At 48.4% G+C, this 12,426-nt stretch overlaps 1 protein-coding gene across 4 annotated transcripts in view; it reads right to left on the reverse strand.

The window, feature by feature from the left end:
- Window positions 1-12,426, reverse strand: part of DPF3 (double PHD fingers 3) — a 270,031-nt gene that overhangs the window by 55,288 nt on the left and 202,317 nt on the right. For all 4 annotated transcript variants that reach the window (XR_007136913.1, XR_007136912.1, XM_047795003.1 and 1 more), the window contains one exon: window positions 2,578-2,706. Coding sequence is in view for 2 of the 4 variants with exons in the window: in XM_047795003.1 (XP_047650959.1) it covers window positions 2,578-2,706 (129 nt within the window). In the remaining 2 variants the exon portion in view is untranslated. The remainder of the gene's footprint in view (window positions 1-2,577; window positions 2,707-12,426) is intronic.

Here is a 12,426-nt window from a genome sequence, read left to right on the forward strand (position 1 = left end):
CTCTGACAGCGCAAGATTCAACCACGATCTTTCTTTCTTTCCTCCTTCTCGTCACATGCACGCTCCCTCAACCCCGCCCCAGACAATGTGTTTCCTTGGTGGTTTTTAAGCCTGGTTGGTATTTCTTTGGTGTTTTCAGCTGGCGTCTCTTTGCACAATGTTTGTCCTTCACTTTGACAGTCAGCTTTACAAAGGTATTACTGTCAGATGACCCAGTCAAGGTGGTTAAGCCTCCATCCATTTTATTTTTATTTTTACCCGTTTCTAATCCCATTCTTTCCGTACCCTTTCAATCCTGCCCTTACATCATGTAGTTCCTTTGCACTGAAAGTGAAAAGAGGTTGGAAAGTCTGATAAGTGGTAGGTAATAAAAGAGCCTCTGGTCTTTTTTAACCACTGGAGGACATCTCTGTGATCTGCCCACACATACACGCGAGTGCACACGCATACACGCATGCGTGCATGCAGGCATACCCACACACACACTCCAGCCATGAAGCATGCCCAGGTCTTAGGAACTCCAGAAAGTCCAGGCTGAGAGCACTGAGAAAGTGGGACGTAGAGGTGGAAAAGCCTAATAAAAGACAGTATCCTGAAATCTATAAAACTCAGGTTGAAATTTTCCACATTCTAAATGGACCCCAGGACAGCCCCCTAATGGGTCATAATGTGCCATTTATGGTGCCAATTTCAGGAATCTCACTTTTTCTTCCAGGAAAAGGAGGTCGTGGGGTAGATGGGAAGGAAAAGACAGCTCTTCCGAGCTCCACACTCCTCCTTGGAAGGACTCCAGGGAGCCCTTAGAGAAGCATTCGCCCACCTGCCTCAACGAGCATATTCCATGGGCTACTGCCACCTGTTTATTCCCAAGGCAGCAACTATTTCAGGAACATCAGAGTCAGACCTTGACTAAATTATGCACCAAAATAAATCCCCGGCAAATGCAGTGAGAATACCTAGGCTGGTATACAATGGCCCCCTGAGTCACACAGCAGAGAGATCCTGGGAAGAAGAAGCTGAGTAAAAGCTGTGAAAAGAAAGGCTTTGGATAGAATAAAACCAACTGCCCACTTCTGGTCCACATGGAGCAGATCCAAGTAACCCAACTTTTGTAGGAAAGAAAGGGGAAATTTCAGCAAATTTTCCCTGAGAATTCTGAAGCTGCCCTCTCTAACGCATCCCAAACTCACAGCAGTCATTATACTCTGCCCGGAATATCATGCCACCAAGTAACTTTGCTTCTGGCAGTAGAGACTTTGTCTGATCGCTTGCTTCTTAAAAATGCTGACCTGGATTTCAAGTGCATCATTCCCTTTTTGAGTACCAAAATCCCAGGTTCCACGATCACATGGGCCCTCTCTTCTAAGCTGGCACCAGTAGGGTAAAAAGTTCAACATTAGGTATCGTGTTTAGTAAGTAAACAAACTGACAGAATTGCGCAAATAGGCCACCCGTCAGGGCCCTTAAGGGTTAAATGTGGAGGGTTGTGTGCAGTGGAAACCACAGCGCTTTTCCGATTCCTGATTGGCCGCTCCAGTCAGTCGTAGAGCTTAAACAACCCAAAACCCAATATAAAAGGACTCACGCTAAAGTTTGCAGACAGAGCAAGGGAAGAACTGGGCTGCTACAGCAAAGCCAGGTGTGGGCATCTCAGGCCTTCCCTCAGGACTAGGAGTAGAAAAGATGCTGGCTGGAAAGATGGGAAGGAGGAGTGACTGATGGCTGCTGGAACCAACCGCCCACAGAACTGTGTTTCACCTACTAGTCAGCACTTGATGAGACTACAGATGAGTCTGAAACCTTCTCTCCTCCCTGTGTTGCCCTTTGGCCTAGTTATAGCATATAACAAATACGAAAGAGCAACCACGACCAGCCAAAAATAATGGAACTGCAAAGCAAAACGACAGCTTGAACAAAACGTGAAGGCCTGAATTCTTTTTAAGAATGAAAAGAACAAGACCAATTTCAGTCTTTGGCTAGCTCAAAAATGAAAATTCAAAACATCCCAGGTCCAGAGGAGCCCTAGGAGCACCTGCCTTTCGCCTCCTTGATCTACCAGGCTTTCTTTTGTTTTCCGTATGAGACGATGGGATGAGTGGGCCAATGGAGGTGATATGTATGCAGCTGCCCAGGAGCCCAGGGATCTCTGGCTCCCACACATCCGGAGGTGGCTGCTCTCCCAATATTCATGTGTCTGTACTCTTCCGGTTTGCCCCGGGCACGTCCGCGGAACCAACACATCTTTTTGTTACGTGCACATCAGCCGATACAAGGAAGCATGTTGACTGTGTCTCCAGTGTTCCCACTGTGTCCCGCGGTCATTCACAACAACACACGAGGAAATAGCCACCTCATGGAAAGGCCAGATAGACACTGGCCAAAACCTTCTTTCTTTTTCCCTGGATCCCAGGGTGTAACTTTTAGTTCTTAAGAAGACAAAAATCAAAATAATCGGATACCCCTCTCCGCTTAAGATATCACCACTATCGCTTCTGCACCCCCACCTTTCAGCCCCGCCCCCCGCAAGATGGCAGAGGAAGGCGAGCAGAACAGTTCCTGGTCTACAGGCACACTCACCAGAGCGTCCACAGTCTGCACAGGACACCAGCTCTTCCGGCCTCCCACTCTTCTTGTTCATGTTAGAGCCCCCCAAGCAGAAGTCACAGTAGTTATTGGGAATGACTGTCCCATCCGGTCCTTTCTGGGCTGTGGAAACATTTTTTTAAAAACATCCAGTGTTAGGCTGGGGTGATTTTTCCACTGGCCCCTCTTCTCCCTCGGTGTGCAGAATCTGCTCCGGAAAGAATATGAAATTTAGAATCTGAGGTTTTGTTACAACCAAGTTGTTAACTTGAGCTAAGTTTTCTTTGTGATCCTCCTCAGGTCAACAGTACTAACAATGTCTTACAAGCCGTCCAGAGTTGAGTTTGATTCTTGCAATATTTCCCAGTTCTGGGTTTTTATGGAAATGACTTTGCTCTTCTTACTGCATCCCCGGGTGAGCAAAGCATCCAGAAGGCCTACTGGGCAGGTACATTTCTCTCACCTCCAAACAACCAGCCACTGGGGCCAAGGCCCCAAACGTCAGATGGTAACCATCAACAGTGGTGTGCCTAGAAGAAGAGCGGACAGGCACCGCCTAGGCCCTGCCCTTGGGAAAGATGGTCCTTTAGGGACATACTCCTTATCTCCGAAAAGGAAAACACAGAAGCACTGATGGGGGAATCATTTCCAGGAAGGACCCTGAAGATGCCCTTGGGGACCTCATGCACATCATCTTGGAGGGTACACAGGTGTCCACTCTTGTCCAGGCTCATCTCCCTAAAGCCCAGACTCACTGGTCATGGAAAGCACCCAGGACTAGTTAATCAGCAGACCACCCTGAGTGCCTAGAAGCAGAACCCGACACTTGGCCTCACATCAGAGATGGGGTGAGCATGTCCTGAGGCTAAAGGTTTTCACAAGCCACCCATGCTGAAAGGCCTTACCCAAAGGCAAAGGAGTGTCGTGGGACATGATCTTAAAAACAAAGCCTTGTGGAAACAGCGCATGTCCTCAAGCACTGAAATCTCCATTTCTAAGGAGCTGGTTAAAAAGGTTCTTTGCACAAAGAGAGATGCCTCCATTTTCCTTAGTTTTCGACCCGGTTGTGGACCTCTCTTTGTCACATTAACAGTCCCTGTTTGTGACTAAGAAGAAAAGTCTCTCTGTGTCTGGGATCAGCCTAAACCACCAGGGTGTCTTCGTCCTCGCTCTACTCAATGTCTGCAGCTATCTTTCATTATTCACTGGCTAGCATTAATCAGGGTCCCGTAGGGTACAAATCTGTACAAGGAAGCAGATATGTGAGCAGAAATACCATCCAGACAGTAAGTGATAAACGGATTCACCCACCTTAATATGATTCCCCCTGGCCTTCGCTTCCTCCCTGCCTCTGCTTTGCCTCCAGGAATAGAAAAACTTACCTGGGGAAGGCGGAAGACAAAAGCTCACAGAATTACATTAGAGAGGGTTAATCCATTTATCAGTTGCTATTTGGATTGTTTAATCAGTTTCTAAGTCATTGATTTTCATCTTCAGGGAGGCAGACAATTCTCTGCAAGAAATGTGGGGGCTGTTTGGGGCAGACAGAGGAGATGGCCATACCAGGTGGCCTGGGGAGTGTGGGTTTTTCTTCATCAGTCACTGCATCTCAAAGACATCTGTGTGTCATGGCAAATAATCTCCCCAAATCTGGATGTCCACAAATATTTTACTCTGCTTATAAAATGTTCATTGCCCACATCCAGAAGGAAGTCCCTTTCTTCTTTCCCTCTTGATGGCCATCTTGGCCGTTTTTAGAACTCTCTCAAGAAAATCCAGAGTTCCCATCATGGCACAGTGGAAACAAATCCAACTAGGAACCTTGAGGTTGCGGGTTCAATCCCTGGCCTTGCTCAGTGGGTTAAGGATCCGGCATTGTCGTGAGCTGTGGTGTAGGTTGCAGACACGGCTCAGATCTGATGTTGCTGTGGCTGTGGCTGTGGCTGTGGCGTAGGCCAGCAGCTGTAGCTCCAATTGGACCCCTAGCCTGGGAACCTCCATAAGCTTTTTTATGGAGGGTGCGGCCATAAAAAAGCTTAAAAAGAAAAAAAGAAAAGAAAAGAAAATCTAAGCATGTCTATGAAGCAAATACACTCAGGGTTTTCTCATCAAGAGACTATCATGAAAGTTAATCAAAAGGTGAACAGAAAGAAGTGGGTTACATTAAATGTTGGGGCTGAGTGTAAACCAAAGCTCAGTTTCATGATTGGTATGAACTACATATAACATGTGGAGATGCCAGTCACAACCTGGGTAGCTTCCTGCATGAAGAACTGTCAAAGAATCCCAAGTATACCATCCCGCTAAACCTCGCAGGAGACCCAGACTCACCGTCTGTCTCTTTCCTGTTCTCTTAAGGACTCCCTATTGGTCAGATTTTCTCCCCTCAGACAAAATCTTTAAGCAAGTAAAGAATCTAGTTTCTCCAACACATTGTATCCTTTGTGATTTATGAGGATAAAGAAGTAGAATATAGAGCATAAGAATATCTGGATAATTCTTTACAGTTTTTACCACCCATAGACTATTAGTAAAATACCCTATTGAATCAGGGACTCCAATATGGCAAGAAATTAAAAAAAAAATTCAGAAATGATCTAGTAGAGCAAAGCAGACAGTGATGGAGAAATTGATACTATGAAGAAAGACCAAAGGAACAGAATTCACCTGATGAAGAGAAGCTTCTGAGGAGCCTGAAGCAGAGCAGGGTCCCCACATGCATTTGGGTTCGTTATTAATTATACAAAGTTCCGGATCAAAAGGATGAAGAAGGTGGTAAACTCCCAGCTGCAGGCCCTGGTGTGTGCAGCTGGGACATGCCAGGATGCTGGATATCATTTACTTCAGCAATGGCCCAGCATAGAAAGTGATGGTGAGCAGTTAGACTGCATTTTCCAGCAAAATCCTTTCTGCTTCAGTCCCTACTCTCTGCGAGTGACAATGAGCTAAAGCTTCCTCCCACTTGGTAAAATGGCATGGGAGGGACTAACCAATAGCTTTTGCATCTGGTTCTCTTACCTTTGGGGGTATTTAGGATTGGTTTCAGTGTAAAAGTTCTTCCGTGGAGCTCTCTCAATTCCCCAGCCAGAAATGACCAATCAGGCCTTGGGGAAAGCATGTTGCTGACATCATTTCTATGACCCTTCTCTTGTCCATGCGTGAGTACACCTGCCTCACCCCTGCCCCCCGCCGTCTTCAATGGTTTACTCCTTCAGATGGGGGACTACATCAGCCCGTTGTTGGAAAACCTGTGTGTCCCGTGTGCTTGGTTAACAATGATGTGTGAGATGAATGGCTTAGAAAAGGACAGCAGAGAGCTAAGTAGGCAGCCCAGGGCTGCCTTGGGAGCTCCCCCTAGGGGGACGGAGGCAGAGTGGTGTGTCATTCTGAGTACCACTCACTGCCTGGTATAATTTCCCTAGTTTCCAGAGAGAAGAGCTGGTCCATGTTCACATGGATGGGTCAGTTGCTTGGCTTGGGTCATGTCTAGCTCCCAGAGTACACAAGAGTGGCCTCAGTTGCTGGAAGATGGAACAGGGTACTGTACCCCACCTGCAGTGGGTGAGACATCATCGGGTACACAAACATGTCAGGAAAGTATAAGACTAGGATTCACTATCCCTTGAGAAGGGGACACCAGTGCCTGGTTCAAATGCTTTGTGAGACAAAAAAGAAACAGACGTGTGTTATCCCACAAAACTGTGACAGATCTTACATTGATGCTGTACATACACTATTTCATTGATTCTCATAGAAATTTTGTGAGGTAGGAAGCCTTGACAGATGAGGTACCTGAAGCCCAAGGAGATGAAGGGGCCAAAGAAGCAGAGGAGGAGGCAGGATTCACCCCTGGATAGTCTGTGCCCCCAGAGACTCTGTCTCTAGTTACACTTCTCTCCCCCCGCCCCACCCCGGGAAACTCAGAGCCAACCTTGCACGTAAAATAGTTCATAAACTCTTTGCAGTCAACGTGATTCACCCATTACTTTATTTAGGAAGCCCAAAGCGATAAAAAGTATTGAAAATGGCCTAATAAAAGTGGAAATCCCCTTTGAACTTAAATTTAATGTACCTACCACAATAATCCATCCCACTGACCCTATTTATTGTCATAGACTCCATGAAAACACTTCTCCAGAGAATTCCGAGACTCATGAAGGAATCTTTTTAAGTAAAGCTTACAATGTGGCTTGACTGGCCTTTGGCCTGACCCATCCGTGAGCAGTTTCCTGGCACCATCTATGAGATCATTATAAAAAGGATTTTACTATAAATAGGAAGCTCGTCCAGACCTTGCCAGTAGGATTTAAATCGAGATTCTGCTTCTGCTTATGGGAAATTGAGTCCTGCTTTATAGAACAAGATGACAGGGAGGCCAAAGACCCGAGTGGTATCTCAATGGCAGCGTCCACGGTGATGAATTTGGTTTTCTGTTGATTGATGCTCATGGGCTGAGATCATGTAAGTGATACAAGGAAGCTGCTGAGAAAATAAAGTGAGCCTTGAGAGTTCAGGAGTTTACCTGGGGGAGATAACTTTAAAAAGCTCAAAAGAAAAAAAAAAAAAGGAAATTAGGAACAATGTTCATGAAAAAAATGGGAAAAAAAATAACAGAAGGTGTGAGGGAACATTCAAATAAATCAAACCAAGAGAAAGGAAAAGCCGAACCCCAAAGAGTCCCAGCAGGACACTCAGGAATGGAGGAACAGTTATTCTGGAAAGGTATTAGGGCACACGACCACACGACAAGATTTTTATTTATTTATTTGCTTTTTAGGGCTGCACTCGTGGCACATGGAAGTTCCCAGGCTGTGGTGTAGCTGCCAGCCTACACCACAGCTCAAGGCCACAACAGATTCCTGACCCACTGAGTGAGGCCAGGGATCCAACCCACGTCCTCATGGATACTAGTCAGGTTTGTTTCTACTGCGCGGCAACAGGAACCCTCATGCTACAGGATTTTGACTTCCATCAGGCCGCATGTCAAGGGCAAACAAGGCCCCAAATCTCCCACAGAACTACCACCCAGACAAAGCTGTCTTTCCCCCTTTCGGTCTGATTTCTGCCTCGATACGCCTGCCACTCGTGAGAAGAATGAGCGGTGGGGACAGGCTGGCCACCAGCAACAGCCCTTCACTTGCTTCTGCCGAGACCAGAGCTATGTCCCTAGTGTCCCAGGGAGAGAGGAAGCAAGCCAGAGGTTTGGGCTCCTCTGTGGCACATCCACAAAAGCGTGACTTCACATCCTGAGCAGACGCTCCAACCACCTGTCAGGGCCTGGTGTGCAGAGGCACAGCCGTGTTCCCTGCCCACCACGCAGCCTACCCCAGCCCCGGGCCAGCAGCTGTCCTCCCAGGGCCTGCCAGCAGGGGTGTGCAGTGCTTGGGGAACCCAGGGGGCAGGGAGAAGGGCCCTGCAGGAGGTGCTGTGCCTCTCCTCGCCCCCTTCACTTGTTCCCCCACCAGCCTCCACGGCTGACAGTTCCCATCCCTCCACAGGTCTGACATGTTGCCATGGCAACCGGAATCCTGGGCTCCGGCAGCCTCTGGTCTTGCCACCTGTTATTACTTCATCTCTCAAGTGTAAAGCATTCTAGTCCGGAGCCACTTGGCTGTGCAGAGCGCATCTTCAGTGGATGGAGTGAAGCGAAGGGGAGAGGAAGAGAAGCGGGAAAGCGGAAGGCGGCCCCAAGCTGGCCACACAGGGCACCCTGCACAGGCCAGGCTGGAGCAGGAAGCTGTGGAGACGGGGAGGGTGAGGAGGGAGGGTGAGCCAGCCGTGCTCTGATTCCCTTCAGAATCAGAGAGCAGGCCTCAGCTGGAGGCCACCGCCCGCTGCCTGCTCCCTTCCACCCAGCCTTTAATGAGGGGCCGGGGAGGGGGGGGGGAGACGGCAGAAGGCTGTGGAGAGATCCGAGTCGGGCCCAAGTGCAGTAAAGCCAGGAGAGGGTTAAAGTGACGAGATAAAAACGGTGGGGAAGGCTGGACCAGAGGGCACGCGGAGCCTCCAAGCCTGGATAAATGGCCTTAATTCTCAGTCTCTTGCTCACCCCACTCCTTACGTGTTTACTCATATAAATTATCCCCAAGGCCTGACACCCTTTCTCATTGCTTCTGTAGAACTGATGAAAAAATAAATCCCGCAGATCCAAGGAATAAAAACGGTGGGATTCCATCCAGGCTGGTTCTTCCTGGCCACCTCATAGCAACGCTGGTCCCACCCCAGGGCTCCGGAAGGAAGACAAATGATGCCTTCCTCCCTGAACGTGGAAGGCGGAGCAGCAGGGGAGGCCGGTGGGGGAAGACGGACACGAGGGTCCCCTCAGCGCGTGACCGTCAGGCCTCGCAGGCCATTTTGCCCCCTGGCATGGAGCACAGCGTGCATGGAGGGTTGGGATTCAGGAGGGGATACTGCTCGTGCAGAATGATTCTGGGCCCTGCCGTGAGTCCTCCTGGAGATGAGAAGGCCGAGGACTGATTTAATAAGTCAAGTTTATAGATGGACCTAAATCGCTAGATTCCGTATTGTCAAGGACAATGGGAGACAGAGGGAGCGAAATGGCCTTGAGGGCTACAAGAAAGCTGGACACGAGGGCGGTTCAACAGGCAAAGCCACCGTCAGAGAAGGAGTCTTCTCTGGAGAGGCCTCTGCACCTGAGAAGGTGACCCTGACCTCGGGTTTGTTTGAGTGCCTGCCTATCTAGAGGCAAGAGAATGTGCTAGATGATGTCTTAATGCCCCTTTTAGGCCTATTGTTTGAGGACTATAACAGGGTGAAGAAAGAACCAGAAAAGTGAAGTGTTCCAAATGCAGTGGAACTCAGCCTTTCATCACCGCTTCATATTTGTGTATGTGTCTCTTTCCCTATTAGCCGTGAGCCCCCTGAGGGCAGGAGCGGTGTCTTTAATCTCTGAATCCCCAGCACCTGGCACAGTGATTGACACAGAGCTGACAATAAATACTTAATGAAAGGGTGGGCAAATCTTCACAGAGGCTTTTTGGAGGGGGGAAGAATGTCTGCCAGGCAGAGGGAAGTCAAAGACCAGGAATCTGGTGGATACAAAGCGTCCCCCAAGCCCTGAGTGACCAGCCTAAGCACTGCCAGCTTCAGTTCTGGCCCTAACAGGGCACTTAAAGAGTGAGGGGGCAGGGAGTTCCCGTCGTGGCTCAGCGGTTAATGAACCCGACTAGCATCCATGAGGACACAGGTTCGATCCCTGGCCTTCCTCAGTGGGTTAAGGATCCAGCATTGCTGTGACCTATGGTATAGACACGGCTCGGATCCCGAATTGCTGTGGCTATGGTATAGGCCAGCAGCTGTAGCTCCTTTTGGACCCCCAGCCTGGGAATCTCCATATGCCGCAGGTGTGGCCCTAAAAAGACAAAAAAAAAAAAAGTAAGAGTGAGGGGCAGAAGTAACATGAAGAGTCGGGGACCAACTGAGGGAAGGAAGCAGTGGTGGAGAAGGCCAACAGCTCTGCCTCCTGCGGGAATCCTCTCCCTCAGGCATTTCTTATAAAACCAGGATGGAAGGAGTTAAGAACTCCCAGACTCACTTGGCCCCCAGAGCCCTTTGAACCCCATGTTTGGCCTCTCACCAGAAGCCTGGAAGCAGCCAGTGAGAATATAGGGCCTCTCTTACTATGTGCTTTGGTGGCTGCAGAATCTTACAAAAAATTTTAAATGTGTCAGTCAACTCACCCTTCCCTGTACCTATCTTCTTCTCCTCTGTCTTGATGGAACACAAAACTCATGCCATTAGACACACACCTTGTAAATCTTTATTCTAAGGCACTGTGCTGTTAAATCAGAAAACACATGTTTCTCACATTGATGCCTCCATCTTGATGCATGTATTTGGTTAGAGTTGCAGTTCGCCAGCTTGGATAACACAGTCACCAGTTCTGGGACTAGATGGTCACATGACCCATCAGTGATGACTTTTGTGCTCCAGCCTTAGGCCAGCAACCCCGGGTCGGTCAACGATGCTTCAGAAGAGCAAGGAAAAGATCAAGCAAAGCTGATGAAGGCAAGCCCAAAGAGGTGTTTCCATTTTCGAGGGGAAGGTCACATGGGTCAGTTCATGCCCTAGCGTAGCAACTTGTTACAGCCACCAAATGAGTCAGTGGAGGTGGAGAATGTTTCATTTGAGAAGAACTATGTCAACAGGGCTGTGAATGAAGTGGGATCATTCCCCTTAGAGAATTGCAGGGCATCCCAGTGTTTTTGTGCAGGAAAAGCTTCGTCCGTTTCAGTTGTCAGGATATGACTACTGCAATGCCAGAATTCAGCAAGCCGCATCCTCTCTTGTTTAGCCTTGCCTCTCCCCACCCCTCCTCACCACCCGCTCCACGGGACTCGGGTATGTCAACCCCATCAGTCCGCAAGGGACCAACGGTGTCCTTCAGATTAAAGAGCAATACTCAGGGAAAAGAAAACGATGAGCCTCAAGTTTCGGACTTGAGGATTAGGAGAGAGTCAGATTAGGACAGAGCTGAGGGGTGGCCCAGCCCAGGCATGAGGGCCAAATGAGAGTACACCCAGAAAGCGAGTGGGGATGTGGGTGTTGGGAGCCATAGGGACCTTTGCCCAAAGCGGGACAGAGCCTTAGGACAAGAATGGAAACCAAGTTTATCCCCTGGATTTAACAATGCCACCTGATTCCTGGTTACCTGACGTGGTGCATCCAAAAAAAAAAAAAAGAATTAAAGGGAAATACTGACTAGCCAACAGTCATCCAAATCTGGGTTTCTCTAAGGCAGAGGTTCACATGGGGATTTCTTAAAAACACAAATTCTAGGCCCCCACCGCAGACCTACTGAATCTGAAATTCTGGGGTGGGATCTGGCAGCCTGCTTTTTAAGGAACGGGTGATTCTGATGCTCTCAACCAGGAGAACTGGGGCTTTAATGAGACTAATAAGAGTCCTATCACGTTGTGTCCTACACACTTCTGTTAGTGCTGTGTTTTATGTGAATTAACTTATTTAATCATCTCAAAACCCTATGACATAAATGCATTAATGTTCAGCGATTACCTAGGTGATACCGAAGGCACAAGGAGGCTTGACTAAAGTCACACATTTGTAAGTGGCTACGTTGGCTCTGAACCCAGGCAGTGACACTCTTGGCTGGCCCACCTGATACTACCCTGCCAGGGGCATATACGACCACATACCTGAGGGACAGCAAGTCAGAGTGGTCAGGCCCTGGAGGCCAGGGCTTCTCAAATGTGAGTGCTGTGCAAACAAATGACTTTGGAATCTCATGAAAATCCAGATTAGGATTCATAGGCCAGGTAGTGCCTCAGAGTCCACATTACATGTTCCCCCACAGGGTAGCCAACCCTCCAAGTCTGCCCAGCACAAGGGCTTTGCAGGGCACTGAACTTTCAGTCGAAACTGGGAATATCCTGGGAAAACTTGGACAAGTTGGTCACCTGAGTCCCAGGTTATGTTGATCCTGCTGACCATGCGTTCAGAGGCAAACACGCAGGCCCTCAAGGCAAAGAGTTCACATTGCATTCAAGTGTGATGAAAGTTTTAAAAGCATGGCATGGCCTAATCTATTCTATACTTTAAAAAAGACCATTTTGGCTGCTCCGTGGAGAACAGAGTATAAGAGGTAAGAATAAGGCCCTAGGGACCAATAAAGAAGTTGCAATGATCCAAGCAGGAGCCGCTGATAGAGATGGAGAAAGGGAGACTAATTTGGGGTGAAGGAAAACAGCCAAGGATGAATCTTAGGATTTTCACTTTAGGTACGGCATTATTTTTTTAGGAACATGATCGAAAAGAGATAGAAGAGCCAGGAAAGGCTGAGACATGGAATGAGAGAGAAAGATG

Source organism: Phacochoerus africanus, chromosome 9 (genome assembly GCF_016906955.1).
Source record: "Phacochoerus africanus isolate WHEZ1 chromosome 9, ROS_Pafr_v1, whole genome shotgun sequence".
Lineage (NCBI taxonomy): Eukaryota > Metazoa > Chordata > Mammalia > Artiodactyla > Suidae > Phacochoerus > Phacochoerus africanus.